Source organism: Tenebrio molitor, chromosome 1 (genome assembly GCF_963966145.1).
Source record: "Tenebrio molitor chromosome 1, icTenMoli1.1, whole genome shotgun sequence".
Taxonomy (NCBI): Eukaryota; Metazoa; Arthropoda; class Insecta; order Coleoptera; family Tenebrionidae; genus Tenebrio; species Tenebrio molitor.
Window position 1 is genome coordinate 37,476,656 of NC_091046.1, and position 22,315 is coordinate 37,498,970.

At 32.8% G+C, this 22,315-nt stretch overlaps 3 protein-coding genes and 1 non-coding gene across 9 annotated transcripts; 3 read left to right on the top strand and 1 right to left on the bottom strand.

The window, feature by feature from the left end:
* Positions 1–2,863: 2,863 nt before the first annotated feature.
* coil (coilin) lies at positions 2,864–13,324 on the top strand. 6 transcript variants are annotated; one of them, XM_069036647.1, is made up of 5 exons: positions 2,864–3,198; positions 3,246–3,284; positions 8,069–9,101; positions 9,153–9,258; positions 13,057–13,324. In XM_069036647.1, exons 1-5 carry the CDS (start codon positions 2,990–2,992, stop codon positions 13,185–13,187), a joined length of 1,518 nt encoding a protein of 505 aa, XP_068892748.1. In that variant the 5' UTR covers positions 2,864–2,989; the 3' UTR covers positions 13,188–13,324. The 6 variants fall into 6 exon arrangements, with proteins under 6 accessions (XP_068892748.1, XP_068892749.1, XP_068892750.1 ...); XM_069036650.1 differs by lacking the exon at positions 3,246–3,284 and having other exon boundaries at positions 3,057–3,198; positions 8,069–8,220; positions 8,277–9,101; XM_069036652.1 differs by lacking the exon at positions 3,246–3,284 and having other exon boundaries at positions 3,058–3,198; positions 8,125–8,220; positions 8,277–9,101.
* LOC138122495 (U2 spliceosomal RNA) lies at positions 6,724–6,884 on the top strand. Its single transcript, XR_011156532.1, has one exon. It is a non-coding gene; the product is annotated as a U2 spliceosomal RNA (small nuclear RNA).
* Positions 13,057–15,158, bottom strand: LOC138122399 (queuosine-tRNA galactosyltransferase-like). The gene is made up of 8 exons (XM_069036655.1): positions 14,619–15,158; positions 14,346–14,565; positions 14,232–14,296; positions 14,113–14,181; positions 13,893–14,056; positions 13,689–13,841; positions 13,355–13,634; positions 13,057–13,301 (listed from the first exon to the last, which is right to left on the bottom strand). The coding sequence occupies exons 1-8, from the start codon at positions 14,637–14,639 to the stop codon at positions 13,221–13,223; spliced, it is 1,053 nt and encodes a 350-aa protein (XP_068892756.1). The 5' UTR covers positions 14,640–15,158; the 3' UTR covers positions 13,057–13,220.
* A 42-nt stretch (positions 15,159–15,200) lies between these two features.
* Positions 15,201–22,193, top strand: LOC138122402 (solute carrier family 66 member 3). Its single transcript, XM_069036661.1, has 4 exons — positions 15,201–15,509; positions 15,556–15,778; positions 15,832–15,952; positions 16,683–22,193. Exons 1-4 carry the CDS (start codon positions 15,343–15,345, stop codon positions 16,808–16,810), a joined length of 639 nt encoding a protein of 212 aa, XP_068892762.1. The 5' UTR covers positions 15,201–15,342; the 3' UTR covers positions 16,811–22,193.
* The last annotated feature ends 122 nt before the right edge of the window (positions 22,194–22,315 follow it).

Genomic DNA, 22,315 nt, shown 5'->3' on the forward strand with positions numbered 1-22,315 from the left:
CGGGACTTTTAAAAATTTCATAAGCTGAACCACAAAAAAAAAATAGTTATTTTTGTATTAAGTGCGCAAAATGAGTGTTTTTTTAATGGCGCTTGAGAATGTCATGTAAGAATTCTTACAGCTCTATACTGTGCTTTCATAGCAGGGTATATTGTAATAGTATTCTATTCGGAATCGTATTGTAATATGGGCATTCACGCGCGGCTCGTGGTGAAATAAAGCGGGTGTTCTGCAAATTTATTAATTTGTTTACAGTAAAGTATTGATTAGCCGAATGTTAATTATAAGAACATTGAATCCTAATTTAAAATTATTACCGCTTACATCGGAATTTATTATAAATTTGAGTCTGTGTGTTATACATTTTTTGTTAATTTCAGCAATATTTTACGATTATTGGCACTATCCTCAGTCCCATTTAGATAATAATCGACGCCCTACTGTATTTATTTCCGAAAATTTTAACACAATCAGCACGTTTTTACACCGAATGAATACACGCTACGTCACAACCGAGCGAAATTACTCCATGAACTGATGCCTTTGCAGCTCAGTTTCTCGTTCAATCCAACTAATGAATTGTAGACGCGTTTGCGGGTGGGGGTGAAAGGGAGGTTGGAAGGAACTGCGAAGAGGTGCACAATGGCACAGCTAAGCTCCAGTGGCCCAATGCAATAAAAGCCGCCCAGCTGCGGCACCGACCATAAAAACATTTGACTTAATGGAACTCGTCTCGCGCGTCACAATGGAGCATCAGCATAGCAATCATTTTCAATTTTTTTAACGTAAAATAATTAATCATGTCACTGTTTTATTACTGAAATTAAAATTAGAATGTATAACAAAATTTTTGGAGAATTCTGCAGCTCTGCAGCACTTATACACCAGCCGTCCCTGTGTCTCATTCCTAACCATATTCGAGGGCGGAAAGTTAACCATTCCTTTTTATCTTTTCTTCCCTCTCTTGGTCAGTAATAGGTCACTTTCCGCCCTGTTATGACGTTTTTCCAGTGGCGTACACGAATTGTCGAAAAACGGTAGAAATGAAACTGCACCAAATTAATTGTTTATTTGCTAAAATAAACTAGGCAAAAATGAATAGGGAATTTTTCCATTTTTGAATTTTTTATAAATACAGTTTAAAATTTGTAACGAAATGTGTTAGAAATATAAATATACACAGATTAAATGTAATGTTTCAAGTACTTGTAACATTTTAAATTTATTTAGTGTTTAAGAATACGTGGAAGGATTGGGGCAATTATTTTGCTTTCCAAGAAAATTTGTGGAATTCCCTATTCATTTTTGCCTAGTTTATAATGATTCCGAATAAAATAGAATACAAACCTCGGTGGGAATGTGTTTCTTTCCTGTCTCGAGCATTAGTTCACCTCGGCTACACCTTGGTAAACTATTTCAGCTCTCGACAGGAATGAAACACTTCCCACCTCGGTATGTAATCTACTATTACGGCCGAGCAAGACGAGTGAGACGAGCTCGCAGAGCGAGTCGAATAATACTGGCGAGGCAGTAAAGGCCCTAACGGACGTGTATTGTACTTACAATAGTTTTTGTAATATCTCTACGATTCGTTCACAATTCTCTTTTTGAAATACATTTTTTTCAACGCCATCGAAAAAACCGAATGATTAATAAGTGTGCAGAGGACGTCGTCGTGTCAACCGTTGTTTGTGAAAAAAATTGTCTCAATGTTGTTTGTCAGATTTGTTCAACGCTTAACTTTCCGTTGAAAATAAATGAATGAAATCAATAAAAAATCGCAATCAAGATATTCCCGATGTCCGGAAGTGAGGTCATCGTTATTGCCTGCAAACTCGCGCTTGTCTACATTTGCTGCTGTTTGTCAGATTTGTTCAACACTTAACTTTCCGTTGAAAATAAACGATTGAAATCAATAAAAAATCGCGATCAAGATATTCCCGATTCCTTCCTCTATGTCCGGATGGCCGCAGAGCAAGTGAGGTCATCGTTATTTCCTGCAAAATCGTGCTTGTGTTGGTGTTAAAATTTTAAAACATCATCTTCGATCTCGTCTACATCTGCTAGTGGCATACGGATTTCGATTAATTCAAGGTGTGTCCCATAACATTAAACATTAATTATTGTACCAATTGTAAAAAAGTTGAAAAATAAAGTTTAAATCTACGTTGCTATAGTTATTTAGTCATTCATAACGGCGGCTCCCGCTCATAACGGACACCCTTAACGGACTCCGGCCGTTATGAGGTTGTTTACATGGTGACAAACAGTCCGGAAAGCCACCATTAACAACTTCATATTACAAACAAAATTAAATGAAAAATTTCACTGCGACTGTTGTCATTATATCCTATATTATCTTCTTCAACCCCTGGGCTTCTTTTACGTTTAATTAATCTTCAAAATCGTGGCAGTTTGACTTATCCAAATTATCAGTTTGTTAAGTCTTTTAAAAAGAATTGGCAGATAATCAGGCTTATTATGGTGATCATTGGTTATTTACCAATATTGAAAGGAAAGCAACAACAAGCCACAGAAATTCAGAAATTGTACCAAATTTGGCCCAAGAAAATATTTGCAAACAACTCGTAACAATTTTACATCCACATTTAATTTGTAATTCCCTCTTTGTCTGTCATACACATAAAGACAAAGTTTGTAAAGTTATTATTGAAACCACTTTTAAATAATAGTCGTTCACAAAAAACTGATTCCATAAAAAGAAAATCAATTGCCAATAAACCCATAAGTAGAAAGGTTTTAAAATTATAATACTATACTTTACGTATGTAGAATAAAAAGCATAATTACATTAAATTACACATGTATCTCGCATTTCGCCGGTTGAGAACCACTGCTTTCTGTCTCTGCTCTAGCGTTTAGCGTTTAAAGAAAATAACCTAAAAGTTTTGTTGGATTCCGTGAAATGAAAATTGAAGAAAAATTAACTTTTTAATCTGTTTTTATTTGTGAAGTGTTTTATAGAATCATGCGAATCACTGTTAACTTAGGCATGTTCTTTCATGACCATAAATCCCTTGTTAGAATCTATGTAAATAAAAACCTAAAGTGTATACAGGATGTTGAAAAACATATAAGCAACATTTTTAATGTTCACAATTTCTACTTAAAATCGGAAAATCATTATTTACCACCAACGGAAGATGTTCGAGTCCTGAATGATGGTGATATTGTTTGGTATGTACTTACGCTACATTTTGAGTTATTAAGGGGTATTTACATAGGGTGACCAGACGTCATCATGACAAAAAAGGACAAACAAGGTAAAACAGGATGATTTTTATTAAAAAAGGTTGACAATTAATGAACAAAAATAAAATTATAGGTATTAAAGGTCCAACTCATAAGCCATAACATTAAGGCCCGGTTTCTGGAAACAGTTTTATTGGGCCAGTTAGTTAACTCTCCGATAAATACAAAAATCATGTAATGTGATTGGTGACTTTCTAGCGTTTCTATAGCAAGAACGCTTGCTTTAACCGGCTGTTAAGTTATCGAGGCGTTTCAGAGAATCTAGGTAAATTGCTCGAATGCAATTGCTCGAAATCAGCTGCTCAAAAATGACTTTGCTCGAATTGCAAGTTCCTCGAACGGCAATTTCTCGAAAATGTTTTGCTCGAAGGTAATACAGGGTTATTATAAATGATTGTAGTCGAAGCAAGCCATGCCCATGTTATGAAGTTTTTGCCGCCTCACTGTGAACTGTCAATTTTTGTCACTGTCACTGTAATTTTTGAGGTGAAAAGTGCGGTAATGAGAATTTTATTTATTTCTTTTTAAATTAACGATTGAATCTAACAATACTGAGTTGTTTAACTCCTCTGTGTGAACGGTGTGTATTCACTTATTCACATTATTTTGACAAATTTTATATGGAGCGGCAACCATAAATTTTACATTCAGTTTTTACGCCAACTTGGACTACAATCATTTATAATAATCGTGTATTATCATGTACTCAGGATAATGCAGTGATTGTTATTATTATTACAAAGGCCGCATTAAATTAATAAAAAAAAAAATGTTTTACACAAAATTTTTAACTTCTGATTTTTACACTGATATATGAGGATTCATTTCTAAAATTTATAGGCGAAATTAACGAAGAAAAATATTAATTAGATTTTTAAATCAAACAATATTCAAAGTCTGAAGATTGGTTTTATTTTTGATGTGGGATTTAAGATTTACACCCGTTAGAGATCTTCGGGTGCAGGCATTTGAGATTCCACTATTTTCTCCAAGGCCACAACGTTTTTTTTTTTTTTTTTTAATAAAACAATAGGGTTATGCAATAATGTCCTTCCACTTCGATGCAGGCTCTTAAACGTAAACATTGTCTGTAAATGAATTGACAAAAAAACAAACACTCTCAGATACAAGAATCCCACTGTTCAAAATTTCTTTTGAAAGTAAGGTTTGCAGTATTTCTTATCATTTGTCATTAATCTAAACCTACCTGATAATTAGAAGTTCTACCTATCTATCTTTGTGTTACAAATTGCAGAACTGAGGCAGCGTGAACTAAGGAATATGTAGTGTTACTATTAGTCCATAATTACTACTAATTACACTCCAATGATAAACATTTTCTGCCATATAAATTGCCGTTCGAGGAACTTGTATTTCGAGAAAAGTTACAATCAAGCAATTTCATTTTCGAGCAATTGATTTCGAGCAACTGCATTCCAGGAATTTGACGGAGACGGTTTCAGAAACCAGGCATAAGTGATGTATTTAGGTACACTTCTGTTCACGGAAAAAGCATACAAGTCTTGGGAGAGGTTTTTGCTATTTTTTGGCCATGTAAATTTACTTGATATTTGTTTCCATGTTCTTAACCCTCCACCACCCGGCGGCACGGCAATTTTGCCGGAGTACATACACTATTACGGATATTACTATCAAGTAATTAAATGGTTGTTAATAGGCTACAAAACGGATTAATAAATTCACGTATAGCTCCAAGAGCTTCAAGACTAAACTGTCAAAATATTGTTTTTCAAATGGGATTACATACTTTTTTTAGTATGTAATTCTGAGAGAGATTTTAAATCTAAAAACAACACTGTATCCCAAGTATAACTTCACGTAAAAAAAATAACACTAACTTTTGAAACAAATGACGAGCACCAAGCGAAAAGCTATCAAAATGCATTGCGTTACAATGTAATAACCAAATTAAGGGAGCTGGAAAAACAAATGACAAATAATAACATGTGGGATTGCGCAGATATGCCGCCAATGTTTAGCGCAAAATGGAACATAGACGAGAGTAACGTTTTTTTACATTTTTTTTTTGTAAATTTTTGGTATTTAAATGTATACTTGTGATACATTGTTGTTTTCAGAATAAAAATCTCTATCAGAATTACTAAAAAAAAAAAAATATGTAATCTCATTTGCAAAAAATATTTTGACAGTTTACCCTTGAAGCCCATGGGGCTATACTTGAATTTATTACGCCATTTTGTAGCCTATTAACAACCATTTAATTTGGTGTACAGATAATTAAAATCACCAATAAATAACGGCGTTAAGGACTCGTCTTCTTTTTTGGGGACACCTGTATAATTTGTAATTGTCATTTTCCAAACAACTTTCTGGTGTATAACTATAATGTGGTTGTGTATTCTTTAATAAATTGAATTTAACAGCTAAATTCATGTATATAATTTTAGCGAATATATCATGACGTTTCTTATATTTGCTTTGAGCCAAAACGGTGCAAGAAGAAATGATGTGTTCAATTGTTTCCCCTTCAGTTCCGCAAATCCTACATTTATCAATGATCGATTGCAAGCCGCATATGTTTAATTGTTTACACATAATAAGTTATCAGGTAAGAATTTACAAACGAATTTTCATTATATCAGACTTAAAGAACCCACAATAAACCTTGAACATAAAGAATAATACTTCATTGAGGGGGCCTTAAGTAGACTTTTACTTCGACTGAAATCGAATTATTTCAATTATCTGACAATGACAGTGACATCAGGTACTCGTAAATCTGATTTACACAAGCAAAATGTAAGTGTATGCTTTTTCATTGAACAGAAGTGTACACTTGATTTAAAAAAAATAGCGTAGGTACATACTAGTGATGAGAGCGATTTTTATATTTTCCTAGTGTAAATGGCCCGCTGTAAACTGTTTCTAGGCAACATACATTTCATACGCTGCCTTCCTTCTAGATAGTTTAGTGATGATTCAGGATTCAGGCTTTTGTCACTTTAATATAACCATGGAAACAAAGCTAACATTACATGGGGAAATACCGTGCGATCCAAAAGTCTTTCTATCAAGTGGGTCATGAGTCATGAGCATGACGTATGCAAGACGTACAAAAAATGTTATTGCACTTAACGTGTTGTCCCACTCGCCTGCGGCTCTTGGGACAATTTTCAGGTCGCGTGCAATAATCATTCACTCGTGTGTAAATTGGTTTTTTTTGGCACGAGTGGGCCAGTTTAAAACGCTCGTTTCACTCGCACGAGCGTTTTAAAGGCCCAATCAAAATCGAATATTTTTAACAAATGAATGCAGCCTTGAATGAATGTATGGAATTGCTTCCAAACGGACTCACGTGTGTTTTTTGTGTTGTTGGGAACATTTTCTTCAATTTCTGCGTTAATTTCTTCTCCCGACTTGCCCCCAAATCCAAAGAGTTGGTTCATGGAATAGTCCTCCGAACAACTCGTAGCTTCTCGGCCTTATGGCTAAGATCAAAGTGTAGTGTCTGTTCTTATCAGCTTAATACAACTCGTAGTCCAAATTTTGTAGACTATTTTTCAAACTGGTTTCACTCATTCAATTGTGCTTGCGAATCTCACTCGTGTTAATGCACTCGTGGATTCATTCCCAAGCACAATTGACATTCGTGACCAGTTTGAAAAATAATCGACATAATTTGCATTACTCGTGGTATTATACAGGTGTCCCCAAAAAAGAAGACGAGTCCATAACTCCGTTATTTATCGGAAGATTTTAATTATCTGTACACCAAATTAAATGGTTGTTAATAGGCTACAAAATAGCCTAATAAATTCAAGTATAGCCCTATGGGCTTCTAGGGTAAACTGTCAAAATATTTTTTTTTAAATGGGAATACATATTTTTTTGTACTAATTCTGATAGAGATTTATATTCTGAAAACAAGAATGTATCACAAATATACACTTAAATACCAAAAATTCACAAAAAAAATGTAAAAAACGCTACTATCGTCTATTTTTGCGCTAAACATTGGCGGCATATCTGCGCAATCCCACATGTTATTATTTGTCATTTGTTTTTCCAGCTACCTTAATTTGGTAGTAACGCAGTGCATTTTGATAGCTTTTCGCTTGATGCTCGTCATTTGTTTCAAAAGTTAGTGTTATTTTTTTTAATGTGAAGTTATACTTGTGATACATTGTTGTTTTCAGAATTAAAGTCTCTATCAGAATTACTAATAAAAGGTATGTAATCCTATTTGAAAAAAAATATTTTGACAGTTTACCCTTGAAGCCCATAGGGCTATACTTGAATTTATTAGGCTATTTTATAGCCTATTAGCAACCATTTAATTTGGTGTATAGATAATTAAAATCCTCCGATAAATAAGGGAGCTATGGACTCGTCTTTTTTTTTGTGGACACTGTATATGACTATTCAATTCACTTGTCATTTTTCAAATATTAACCAATAAAATAGCAAATATTTACTTTAGTAGCCTAGCAACAGCAAATTCCAGCGAATATTCCACTAGTGAAAATATAACTTGGTATTCCACTATTTGGTTCATTAAATAGTCTGTTGAATACAATAATTCGTGTCAAAGATAGTAGAATATTTTTATGGTGGTGTCACTCATGGTCATTACACGTGCGAACACCATTCGTGCTGCGCACTCATGATGTTCATAAAGCGAATGACCATTCGTGACACCACCACAAAAATATTCGACAATCTTTGACTACTCGTTGTATACCTATAATTTTTTGTTGATATTTGCCGTTTTTTAAATCCAACTGTACCTTTATTTTAATTACTTTGCTCACAGGGCAATTCCCGATTGTGAAACGAAGGCACCGTTACATGAAAATAATTGCATTGTAGATGATGTTATTGAGGCAGAGGAAATTCCGGTAGTTAAAAAGAAGAAAAAGAAAAAGAAGGATGACTGCAAAGTTGAAGAAAATCCATTCTCACATGGTAAGAAACGAAAATGTGATATGGAATTCGAGAGTAACGGAAAAATGGAATTTGAGGATAATGAAAAAATGGAATCTCAAGACATCACTTGTGGTACTGATTTAAGGACGACTAACTCGAAGCATACAAAATTAGAAAATGGATCAGTGGTTAATACCAAAGCAAATGATTGCTTATTTAAAAAACCAAATCCAGATTCATTTGATAGCAGCAAAGACAGTGATATAGATGATATATTTGAAAATAAAAAAAATGTTTGGAGTAAACCCATACATTTTAAAGAAAACGTTAATAATGAGAAGAAAATTAACATTGTAAAAACTATAATAATTTCTAATAAACAAAATACGCCAAATGACTCTGACATTGATATATTGTTTACTAAGAATTCAGATAAGTTAGTGCAGGATAATGATGTGTGTAGAATTTCTGAAAATAACCCACCCGACACGATAGATGTGTTAAAAACGGGTCAAGAGACAAGTTGTATCAGTACTTGCAACTCCGACATAAGTGATGGAAATATTGAAAAAAGAAAACGTCAACGAATTCGCAAAAGAAAACGGAAAGTAAATAATGTCCAATGTAATAATCTTAGTTTTGAAGAGCCAGTTTGTCATGTTCCTCACACATTAACACCTAAAAATCCACAGCACATTAAGTTTAACGATGATGAAATTTGTGACGAAACTAACAAAGAACTAGAAATTCCTAAATCTTCAACACCCAATAACGTTGAAGATTCCAAAAAAACAATAAATGATATCATTGAACCAAGTTCAGAAACCATTTTCAATTGTAAAAAAGTTGATGAATGTATATTAAAACAACCCATCACTCAAAATACGGAACCAAGAACAGGGGATATAATAGCGTTTAAAGTAAGATTCACTCGTCAGAAATGTCACGATATAACTAGGTTTATTTTGCAGATTCTTAGAATATCCGAAAGTTACACACCCGAAGTTTCTTCTAATATAGTGGGAAAAGTATTGAGCTATGAAACCGAGAACAAGGAAATTACATTTGAAGTTTTTTGTAAGTCAAAATGTTTTTTGCACAACGTGTTAGAATTTTATACTAGGTGTAGGCTATGACTACATTATCATCACAATCAACAATCACAACCGTCTATATCTGAAATTTTAAATTTTTGTTTCTAATGGGTGTTTTTTAAAATTTGGCGTCGAAGTTGGCGTTGCAGGGTCGATTCTGAATGCACTATACGGATAACGGATCAGCTGTTTAAATCTTGCGCTTTTACACGAGTGGTGATTTCTCAATCGACTCTCCAATGCCAACTTCGACGCCAAATTAAAAAAAGCACTTTATAATATTTATTAAAATACGCAAGTGTTTCTGAATTAATGAAGCTACGAACTTGAAACGACTCAGTATTTTTTTCTAGTGACGACTAGAAATGCAACATAAAACGGAAACATTTTGGTCTTTGATAGTATGCAGAAGTGTTTTTTGTTTCTATTTTTTAATACAGGGTGAGCAACAATAACTGTTTCAGTTGGCAATAACAAATTTTACATGAAATTTTCAAGAGTGCGAATTGTATCTATTTCGGTTTGTTTTATTGACATTATTGACAGCTGGCATACATTTCAAATTTAAACGTCTTGGTTTGTGTAATCTTTTATTAATAAAATGGTTTTCTTGTTAGAACATGACATAAAAGTCACCAAAAGTCACCAGAATTTATTGCCAACTCAGTCAGTAATTGTTGCTCACACGGTAATTGCTTCCTAACTTTTAGGGCCGGTTGCACCAACGCCAGTTAAAGTTAACTGTAGGTTAAAATGTTTCGTTACTTTAGTTACCTATTGTTATAACAATGTTTTCGAATATTTTAATCTATAGTTAAATTTAACTCACGTTGGTGCAACCGGCCCTTAATGATTCAGACATATTTAGTGGGTTGGCACTCCCTAATAATTGGTACGCCTAGTAGTAGTAGTGAGTTGATTCGCTTTCTACAGTCTATTCAAGATGAATGTGGGGTAGCGTTTTTAAATTCATCAACTTTTTGCGGTGAATTTCAACATTGGTGGACTGTCAATCATAAGTTTTTTTTTGTGTTGAACATTTATGTTGTGCAAAAATGTGATGAATAGGGAAACGGATTTGGTGGAAAACTAATGACTGTGCTGACTGGTGCTGATGTCATGACACCTGAAGTGTAAACATAACCTAAACATTTTTTCATTTTCGGCGACTATTATTATTATATGAATAAATGTGCGACATTAGTCTTCTTGGGACCATAATATTGGTAAAACGGATTACAATGCCTTTGGAAGATTCATTAGATGATGATTTATTAACTTCCTCTGATGAAGAAATTATTTTAAACAGAAGAAAGACTCATGAAAAAATTAGAGGATACGTGAATAATGTTGCACCGGTTGCACCTTTCCAATTTTTCCCTCGCTTTGCTTTGACATTGACAGTTTGACTTCGACAAACTATTTTGACATTTCCCCCACTATTCGTCCACCAAACAACCAACTCCCATTGTACCATTGTAGATGGGAAAGGTGAATTTTGGTTGAGCCCAACATGAAATTTTTGGTGAATAAAGAAACGTGTTTTCTTAAGCTCAACATAAATCTAACCGTAATATAACGTTTTGGTAGAAAACTGATTCCACCGATTGATCCATCGATGAATTTAAAAACGCTCTTTGGATAACAGGTGGCTATGACATCTGGTAACATTGTTGGTAGTAACTACAGAACAAATCAAATTGCCCACTAGAAATTGATAGCTTTCGTGTTGGGTTAGGTTGATTACTGGCCGTTTGCACCGACGTTCCTTATTTTTAAACCAAGCTTAAAAACAATTGTTGCTACGATTTTAATAATTGTAACCAAGGTTTTAAGCTCTTCTTAATTTTAAACTACGACGGTGCAAACAGCTATTAGTTAAATTATTTCATTAAATAATACAGGGTCATTATTAGGGTTAGGCGGAAAATAGTTGGCGCCCCCCATCAGTCTGCTCCAGCGCCGCACCGCTATCTTTTTCGCTGCGAGCGTGAACCGTGGATCGTTTGATTATACGAACGCGCTGCACTGGATCGTGATGATGTCGCTTTCACTATTTTCCGTCTAAGTCTAGTCATTATAAATGATTGTCCCATCGCAGTTGGCGTTGAAAACCCACAGAAATTTGGGATGTGCCGCTAGCTTCGCAACGTTAGACAAACTAAAGTAGACAAATTTACACTACCGCCAGCAGCGCTACCTATCGGCGATGCTAGTCTCACTCATGTTATAAAGCTTGCGGCACATTCAACTACGTCACCAACGCCTACTGCGATGAGACAATAATTTATAATGACCCCGTACTTGATTAAAAAGAGGATTTTTTAATGAAATTACTCGTAAATTAGACAACATTGTTCAAATTTGAATGTCGGAACAGTCATGTCATATTTCTGACAGGAAAAAATATAAAACTGAGTCACGTTATCCAACATGATAAAAATAAATCACATTCATAGTGAATAATTTTTTGACTGAATTTGACAATCAAATGTAGAGCTAAAGTCAAAACGAAACATGACAGGGCGGAGCTTAGAATGCGCGTTCTCTAATTTACCGCTGACAGGGGCGTATCATACAATCGTCAGTTTAGGGGCAAAAACTTAACCAAAACTCAATTTTCTTCTTCATCTGATGAAAGAAATTCTACACCGAGGTCATCTACTTTTGTTGTAGAACCTCTAATAGAATAATAAAAACTATCTTCATCTTCAGAACATTCCCTTAACACTCTCTATAGCGTAAACAAAAGAAAATTTTTGACTCCGCCACTGTCATATACGTAAGCTGAATTCAACTGATCTACATTCGTCTTCTGCGCAAAACACGTGATGTCATGTTTCGTTTTGACTTTACCTCTACCAATATAAAATCGTAAATTTGTTGCCAACCGAACAAACATAATTTCGATCATTAAAAGCCACCCGGTACTTTCCTAAAGCATTTGATAAGAAGGGATCTATCAGAATTATAATAAAAATAAAATAACACCCATGTTACGTATTTAATTTAATATAGTTTTTATTTATTGCAATATGGTAAACTAAAGTACAGGAATTTCTTTTTTCTATTTTGCACCTTTAATACAGTCAGTATAACACTCAAAACGGGTTTCGAAAAGGAATTGTTTTCGATACCGGTTTCAGGAACATTTACAACAACATTTTTAATGTTGGCAGTGACTCACAGTGAGTACCTAGTTGCTAGGTGATCACTGCACTTGATGACACTTTAAATTCAAAACTTGCAATTGTTCGTCTAGTTACCAGTGTTACCAACCCTTTATATCTGCCAAATTAATTTTCCTAACATTATGTTTTGAACTTTTTTAAAATTTAAAATAGGGGCAAAATAAAAAACATATTATTTTTATACTCGCTTTGTAAGCCATTTTGTCGCACTTATTTGTTTTACAGCACTCCTCGCTGCGCTCGTCGTGCTCTAAAAAACGCGTGCGACAAAATGGTGTCTAATAAAACTCGTATAATAAATTACTATTAAAACATATTTTCCAAATACTTGCCCTTATCCAATCAACGTTTACTTTTTATCAACTACTGATAAAAATGGAACTTCCAATGCTATTTATTTAATCAAGTCATAATGAATTAAATATAAACCTATCGAGTTTAAATTAGTTTTTACAATGTGAAATATTTGATACTACTTCAAAAATGTTACTGTTGTATGCACTTTTGCATAGTTTTGTCTTTGACACTTTTACTGAGAAACACACTTGCTTCAATTTCGGTAACAATACTATTATTATTCATAATTTCAGATGGACAAGAACAATGTGTACAACCCCTCGGTAAATTTTCTGTAGACACAGAACAGCCCGAACAACTGAACAACAACATATTTCATTGTGTCTGGTCTAGTTTGTTGGAACCCCGTCTTCTTTTTCCATAACCTTTGCAAGTGTAATGTAGCAGATTATTTTCGTCAGCTAAACAAAACATAATCAACGTTTTCTATTAATTGAAGAGACAGTAAGTTCTTTTCGAATTCTCCATTTGTAAGATCCTAAAATAAATTTGTTAAGCCAATTTGTTGTAGTTCTTTGTTTAGGTACCTACAATTTTAACACATATGACAAATGGAGGAACTGCCTTTCTAAAGTGTATTATATCAAGAGGTCTGCCGTTATGTCGAGTTTCCGGGTTAAAAGAAATGTATTTTTTGCCTATTTTCTTTTCATCAACATCACACAATGTCAAAACTTTTTTTTGATGTTCTTCTGATAGCGAGTTATAAAATTTTCGTCCCTGCTTTCCTGCATTCCATATGGTGAACTTTTCCCATTTATTTAAAATAATTCTTTGTAATCTGTCAAGTCGAATTTGCCAAATTATACTCCTAATAATGTAATTTTTAGTAAGTATTAGATTTTAGCGCTTATATAAACTTAACTCTTCAATTGAGAATGTTGTTGCATTTGGATGATAGGTATAAATTAGTAAACACTGGTTTATTCTACATATTTTACCTTCCAGATCAAGATGTTTATAAAAGAAAATTAAATCCTCTGGGGTACCTGCTCCTTCTTCTGAAAAACCTCCAACCCTAAAAAAAAATCAGTGTTCCTTTAAGAAACTGTTGATTCTACAAAGTTACTTTTCAAATACAGTCCGATGACAAAACCATGTTGGCATTATTATGGTAGGACCATGAGAGGTATATATCTGTGTCTGAAGTTTTTCTTCTGATAAAGAATTAGCCCAGCAGGTGTATCTCTTTGTGGAATTTTCAGGCGCTCTCTTAAACTGGCAGCCAACAATCTTTAAAATTACAACAAAATGACACAAGTATGTCAATAATATCTGCTTACACTTACAGTGTTATTAGGTAATATTTTTGCTTGTTTATATTGTTCCAATATTCGAACCGGTAGCATGATATCATCCTAAAAAAATCCAGAAATATTTAACCCTGTTGTGTTATCTTTATACTTACTATATCTTGAAAGCACAAGTAAGCACCACTGCTGATACTAACTGCTCTATTTTTGGAGTATCCAACTAAATGTTAACATGTTAAAATTCTCACATTTCATGATGGTGAACTTACCGCCTTTAGGTTTGCCACTTTCATTATTATAAATTTTTAACGGAATTTTATTCTGTAATAGAATATTCCACTTTTTAAGCAAATCAACTGTATTATCATTTGAGGCATCATTGCATACACATATCTCGATTTGTGTATCTGGTGCAAGCTGTTGTTCTAAAATTCCATTGAAACACTGATCAATCCAAGTTGATCCATTGTGTACCGGAATGATTATACTCTACAACAGATTTTCAATTCAAAAGTAAAACAAACATTTGTGTAATAACCTACAATTAATGATTGTAAATTCATTCTGAATCTACATTGAATAGGTGAATATGCTCAATTACAGATAATATTTCTAATTTTCTTCTTGAATAAAATAGATCAAATCTATTAAGGCGGGTACAGATCAAGTGCGCCGATCCGCGCCGTGCCGTGCAAAACGTTGCAGGTGCGGTCAGTTTGGACAGGTTACCGAGCACAAACGCGCAACAACGCGCCCGAACAAGCATTCGCAAACATTATCCGCCTGATGTCGGTACATCAAAGAAATCTGCTTGTTCGTGCGCGCTCGATTTGGACGGATTTTTTATGTTTGTCGGTGAATTCGTCAAGAGCGAACGCAAACAGCCATTAAACAGCTGTCTAGATATCTCTAATTTAGTTAAAATGGAAGACGGTATTTTCGAATGAAACAAACGTACGAAACTCGGAACCTTTCAGAACACAGCCAAACATCCGCGCATTTGGTCAGTCTGGACAATTCTTCAAACATACACGAATTTTGTTAGCAAACGTTTTGCACGGCACGGCGCGGATCGGCGCGCTTGATCTGTACCCGCCCTTAGAAGCCACACGGAATGCCATACATTGAAAAGTTTGGTTATGGTTAGATTTATCTGACAAGTGACAATTGACTTGACATTTACCGTTTGATTTTTTAATAATTATTTAATAATTAAAGTTTTAAATTTTGTTGTGGTATTTCTTGTTCGTAATTGAAGTTGTAACAATGGGACTTGATAAGGAAACGTCTGCGTTAGAATTTATTTCGGACCTTTTAAGTATCATAACTATAGCAACATGTTTCATTTTGAAAATTCCTCAAATCTTGAACATTTTGAAGGTTAAGAATGCAAACGGCATAAATCTTGCAGGCTTGTTGTTGGAATTATCAAGGTAATTCTTGCAATTTACTTTCTAAAATACGTTCAAGTTTTTTCAGCTATACGATTATGTTCTCTTACAATTTTCGGAATGGTTATGCTCTTCTGTCGTACATGGAGTATCCTATAATTCTTATACAAGAAATCGTTTTGATAATATTTGTAATGCATTATAAAAACTGCCTAAATATATATGGCTTGATAGGTACAATCATTTACACGCTAATTGCGGCAGGTTTATTGTTAGGAACGTTACCATTAGGCTTAATTGCTTTTCTTGTGGTAGGTTTTACTTACTTAAAAATATGTAAAATCATTTTAACATGACGTTTTAGCCTCTTTGTACGCCAATTGGAGCCTCTTCAAAGGTGGTGCAGTTAATGGAGATTTTGAAAACAAAAAATTCAGAATCAGTTAGTGTTTTAACGTGGTTTATTTCAGCATTTACAAATTTTAGTAAGTACAAATTTAAATTATATTTTGGCTGTTGGTCATATACAACAACTTAAAAAATGTTTTCATTGATGCTACAAAGAAGTGATCTAGCTACATTTTCATTCCAAAGTTATTTTTAAAACTCAAGTTATAATTAAAAAAAGGAAATTATATAATATGCATGTTGATTTATTACAGAACTGTATTTGCATTGTTATATTTTATTGGTGTAATATTTGACGATTTTATGCGATTTTTTTCAATTTTTATGTGCATTTTGAAGATTAGAATTTATTGTGAATTTACAACTTTACGATTTTGTGTTTTATGTGTTGAGTTGGTTGCATAAGCTTAATACTACAGGAATAACTAAATAAGTTTCTATACATTGAAATTCCAATTTATACAGACTGATTCACATAACTTTCCGACCCTAACGAAATTTAAATGTAGCCAGTAACACATTTTTCAGTTATAACTTAATACCTTTATTTATTGTGAAATGTGTGAAATCTGGACAATCACTTGACATTTTTCTTTTTTGTAATAATTCTGACATATTTTTAGTTAATTAAAATGTGCTCCAATGACGAAAGGGTCGATATGATAAGTCAGTTTCTTAAATAAAAAAATATTGTCGATTACTGCCATTTTTATCAGTCTGTATATTAATTTAAAAAAATCTGTTGTTTTTTCAAAAAAGTGAAAAATGATAAAATGTTAAATACTTGAAAAATTAATTTGTTTTCAGCCCGCGTTTTCACGATTTCGATGGATTCGGCAGATTTAACGCTCCTTTTAAATTTTACAGTCAATGTCGTTTTAAGTTCTTCAGTAATGGTTGCTGCTTATTTATACAAACATCCTAAAAAAGATTAAATATTAATTTTTGTTGCGTATTCTCACATGAACTGATATTAAGAGAAAACTTCTCCCACATTATTTACAATTTCACTATAATTTGCTCAAGTAAGGTTTATATTATGTCTGATCAGGAAATAAGTGCCAATATTTGTAAATATATGTATAGTTTATTTTTATAGGCTCAAGATGATGTGATTAAATTTTGGATTTTTGGTTGTTATGTTAAGACCTAAGAATTTCATTGTGTGTTATGTCAGAGATGATTAGAATGGTTCTCTATATTGATAACGCACCTACAGATTATCCACATCGTTATCACAATTTAAAGTCTATAATAATTCTAGATCCACAAAAATTATAAATGATTTTTAAAGCAGACACATATTTCGAAATCTTTCGATTTTTGCAATTACTCCATTTAATTAAATCATCTTGAGCCAGTTAACTTTCCAGATATATTTTATTTTATTTAAACATGAGCTATCTATTTATTAGCCCACTTTCTGAATTCTAATTCACCTGATTATAAAATATGATGGAAAACTTCATAATACCTTACGGTTGATCTTTTATTTGACAATCTAAAGGACCTAGGTACGAAATATAATAATGGTTAAATCAACCATTGCATGTTGAACGTTTTTCCGCAAATTTTTTTCTAATCAAAAATATACGTATGAGGCTTAATCGGATGATTTATTTTACATTTGATGTACCTAATTGTTTAAATGACCCATAAAACAAGAATTGCACAAAAAAGTGTAGAGCGGCATTTCAATGTCCTTAGCATACAATTCATTAAGGACAGATGTTTTTGTTATATTTGTTTCAAAGTACATACATATACTCGTAAAGAAGTAAAACTAATAGACTGAAAGAAAAATGGGATGTTAGTAACAAAAATGAGTGTTCAATTTCAAATAAAAGATTTACACAAATACTAACATGGATCATTTTTTTACAGAAAAAGATTAATGTTAACTACAAAATTTTACAACCGCAAACCTAAAACTTCAAAATTTTAAAAATCTTGCTTATGAATGGAAAATATTTAATAAATAGGATATAAAAAAATATAAATAAAATAAATATTCCGCAAGGGGAAGCCATGAAAAACAAAATGAAAATTGTAACTTAGGGGGTCATTCACGAAACTCGGTAAGGCTCGATAAGGCATTGCAAATTCAAAACTATGACAACTGACATTGTTGAAGCATTGCATTTGCCGTTTCGTTAACGATTTGCAAATTATCTTAGTTTGTACGAATAACCTAATATGATGTAATGACTTAAGGTGCAAATCCACGATGAGATATTTTCATGCAATTTTGGTCTCATGATGCAAAAATTTCACGAACAACTTGCAGGAGATAATGTCTCCTGCTATATGTTTCAGTGTTTCATGTCTCTCACGAGTGTTTCCACAATGAAATTTAGTTGTTCGTGAAATTTTTGTATCGTGAGACCAAAATTGCATGAAAATATCTCATCGTGAATGTGCACCTTTAAAACGCTCTCGGTATTGTATTATGCAAAACTTTATAAAAATCAATCTCCACAAATACCTAACGTAGTAGGGAATCGTCATCGAAAGTCACAAACACCAGTGTAAAAAACTCACCCATCATTCAGAAAAACCGAAGGTTTTTTTGTTCCAAAATATGTGGGTGTACACAATAAATCTGGCAGATGTCAAGTAAAAGCGGACTCAAGTCACAACTCTCATTTTGATTTCCACTACCTCCCTTTATGGAAAAATGTGTTGATCTGGCGCTATTGATCACCATATTTTTTAACTGGCGTTTAACGCATTTCATGTTTTACTAAACAAATTATTCAAACGAAAATTTTAACTAAACCCTAAAACATTGTTCTCCTCGGAATGGTAAAAATTCTTGCTTCGTTCAAACTAAAACGGTTGTGAAACGATTCTTCTTAGGTAGCTTTCCCTTGATAGCAAGAATATATTAGGTTGAGTCAAAGGTTGTCACCACTTTCGATATAAATTTATGTTTCAAAGTTTATCATACTTACCTATTAAATAATTTACTTATGTCACATATAATTTTAACTATATAATAATTTTACTATATAATCGCCTCAAGTTTTAAACAGTTTTTTAAAATAAATGTTTAATTTTCTATTCAAAAATTTGATAAGTCATTCAGAGTTAACATTGTTTTCTGTGAGTTGATTGCTGCAAAAAGTTGCTTGATATTAACTATTTTTGAGAAAAATCAGCAGAGGCATTTCCTGTAAGTTACAAGATTTAAATCCGTGATCCGTTACCCGTATAGTGCATTCACTATCGACTCTTCAACCCCAACTTCGACCCCAAATTTTAAAAAACACCCGTTATATGTCTACCGTGAGATCATTTAAATTTATAATTAAAGGAGCCTATGACTTTTAAATTAGATTGGTAATACTGTTGTGTTGTTTTAATTTAAAAGAAACGAAGCACCAGAAAATTACACAGTTTTATTGACAATCGTATAGTATTTTTATCTTCCTAAGGAATTTTGGCTTAAGTCATAAATAAACCGAACAAAGACCCTACTTAAAGAAATTTATTGTGATATTGTACCTGTCAATCACTAGCCGGCCTCCGAGAAAAAAATTACCTGGGGTAGTACTCAAAATATTTGTCGGAGACCCTCTAGTGATTGACAGGCACAATATGACAATAAATTTCTTTAAGTAGGGTCTATGTTCGGTTTATTTAGGGTTTAAGTCAGAATTCCTTAGGAAGTTACAAGCACTATAGAAAATGCTCTCCCCCGTTTCATATTTTGTATTGAATTTTGAAGCATCATTTTGACAATTCAAATCAAGTTGTCAGCAATGTTGCCAATCTAATTTAAAAGTCATAGCCTACTTTAATTATAAATTTAAATGATCTCACGGTACAACATTACGTACGTCATTACGTTCCTTTTCTCAATTTTATTGATGAAATCAAACGTAAGGTATAAATACATATTTGAACAAGATTATTTAACTAGTAGATACAATGATTCTTACTTTATTAAAATATATTGGGGTCATTAGTTTGAACAGTTTTAAAACTTAAAAAAAACTCTTGGGAATTCAATGAATTACATATTGACATTTTGTTGAGACTGGATATAAATTCAGGGCATAATTCAAATTGATGGCAATATAAGGAAATTTTAAAATGACACTAACGACCAAAATTTATTGTGCGCCATTGTACATACGTTAATGATGTCTGTGTACATATTTTAATGACGTATATGTACATACGTTAATGACGTATGTCAATGATAAAATCAGTTTATAAATCTATTATTCTTTCGTGCCAATGGAAATATTTTTTGCCCAAACTTATTTTGTAAGTTTAAATATATGTCAATTAAAAAACTATACATACTAAACATTTTTGGAAATAAGTATTCATTTATTTACAAAATTATAGATAAACAATACGTCGTTTTGCAAAATTTTGTAGTTAACAGTAGTTGAAGTTGTGGGATTGTGTGCAATAAACTCTGAAATATTTTACACATTGATGACAATTTTTCACGTATGTTTATTGTCAGGGTGTGTTTAGTGAAAAACGACTTCTACAATTCAAATTGGCTCAAAGAGTCCAAATAACAATGCCGCCTGATTGGTTTATCAGAAACCATGTAACAATAATGACCAATAAACATCTATTAGGAGGTCCCAACCTAGTCATAAATTTACGCTGTAACATAACTCTGTACACTAGACAGATATACAGGGTTATGTATGGAACCGGCTCCGTCCTGCTAAAACGGTTGAAGTTAGAACTCTGAAATTTTAAGCAAACTTAGGACTCATTGAAAGCTGCTTTTCAAATGTTTTAAAATATTTTTTTATGGGAACATGGGTTAAATGGGGCATCCTTGAAAAGCTTATTTTTTAGAATTAATGAGTCCTAAGCGCATTTAAAATTTCAGGGTTCTAGCTTAAATCATTTTAGCAGGACGGAGCCGGTTCCATACATAATCGCAACCCTGCAGAAGTCATCTTTCATTATTCAGGCTGACAACTTTACATAATCAAATTACACTAAGCCATTTTCGTCTCTTTTATTATCATTTCTCTTCCAAATTTTATTTTACTAATTGTTCTGGCGAAGAGCAAAGGTGGTTATTTATTTAATATTGTATCACATAGTGGGTGATTTTGACATTCCTTATTTTTGTTCCAATTCGTGATATAAAACTAAAATTTTTATTTTGTTTATTTGCCAGTTACGCTTAATGTGATCGCCTTGATTGAATATTTAACATAGCTTTGATAATCAAATTACAACTGTAAAATATTATAAGCTTAGATTCAATCACAAATAGATAGAATTGTATCTGATATACAGTTAATTTCAAAATTATCGAGTACACCTCAAAAATCAAGAAGTCAATTTATTACAGTTTTTTCCACATGTAAAGATGCCTTTTTGAAATTTAAGTGTCATATTTTTTATATAGGTTAGGTAAGTTTGACAACATAAAATGTCGTTGATATTTTAGAACACCATAATAGTGTGTTTTATCCTCTGCACGGTGCTCTTGTCGATGTTATAATAGTGAGCTACCCTTCGGATGGACCACCCATCTTCTAATTTGGAAAGAATGAGCACTTTCGCGTTTTCGGTTAGATTAGGCATTTGGTTTGTCAAAATTGACATTGATCATTGACAAAAAATGTAAGTGCATTTTACACTGTAGAAAATTAGGTGTACCCTATAATTTTGAAATTAACTGTACATATTAATTATGTTACTTTTAATTAATTTTAATTAATGTTACTTTAAGTTTGTAACAAAATAGCGATTTATAGCAGGAATTATCTTATAGGTGTTACTAAATCCGCAAAATCAAAAACCAAATTAATTGCTAACCAGCACATTGTGATTAACATCGTTCTAATAAAGCTTCCTTGTAAAGTAGTTCAGAATTTAAAAAAATATGTAGTTTGTAAATAATCAAATTTTTTAATTTGCAAATTGCAAAATGGACTTAAGATCTAGGGTGTGATAGTGTTTGCCATGCTTTATGTTTACACTGCCGGATATTCCACAAATGCACACGGCAAAGGTCATCGAATCTTCTTTTTTCAGAGTTACCTAACTTCGCCTGCATATTTCTAAGCAAAATCATACGCTAACGGACCTCGATTGTATTTAATTTTAATTAGCACAATTATAAAAAATACTCGTCAATTGCGTTCCTTCGTAAACTTTACCACGCAAATATTTCCTATTTTTGCTTGTTGCGTAAAAATCATGTGTATACCTAACTAACCACTAAGTACATAATTACAAAAGACGTTTACTTTAAGTTGTAACACATTTTGTATAGCAGGATTGTTACAGTTTGATTGTTGAAATAAATATTTTGGAAATCGATCGTTAGTTTTGATTTTTTTATGTCAGGACGAGGAATGGGAAAAATGTCACCGCGAAGTGCCAAACGTGAGTCTCGGGTGGTCGAATTCATGAATGGAAGGGATAAGCATGTTCGACAGAGA

Bases quoted from the DNA above. Each gene is read 5' to 3' on its own strand.
- coil (XM_069036647.1), top strand. From the start codon at position 2,990: ATGCGAATCACTGTTAACTTAGGCATGTTCTTTCATGACCATAAATCC. The intron at 3,199-3,245 runs GTATGTACTTAC...GTATTTACATAG, and splicing joins AATGATGGTGATATTGTTTG to GGTGACCAGACGTCATCATG. The intron at 9,102-9,152 runs GTAAGATTCACT...TTTATTTTGCAG, and splicing joins GGGATATAATAGCGTTTAAA to ATTCTTAGAATATCCGAAAG.
- LOC138122399 (XM_069036655.1), bottom strand. From the start codon at position 14,639: ATGAATTTACAATCATTAATT. The intron at 14,297-14,345 runs GTAAGTTCACCA...GTTAACATTTAG, and splicing joins AAGTGGCAAACCTAAAGGCG to TTGGATACTCCAAAAATAGA. The intron at 13,302-13,354 runs GTAGGTACCTAA...AATTTATTTTAG, and splicing joins TTGTCATATGTGTTAAAATT to GATCTTACAAATGGAGAATT.
- LOC138122402 (XM_069036661.1), top strand. From the start codon at position 15,343: ATGGGACTTGATAAGGAAACGTCTGCGTTAGAATTTATTTCGGACCTT. The intron at 15,510-15,555 runs GTAATTCTTGCA...AAGTTTTTTCAG, and splicing joins TTGTTGTTGGAATTATCAAG to CTATACGATTATGTTCTCTT. The intron at 15,779-15,831 runs GTAGGTTTTACT...ATGACGTTTTAG, and splicing joins GCTTAATTGCTTTTCTTGTG to CCTCTTTGTACGCCAATTGG.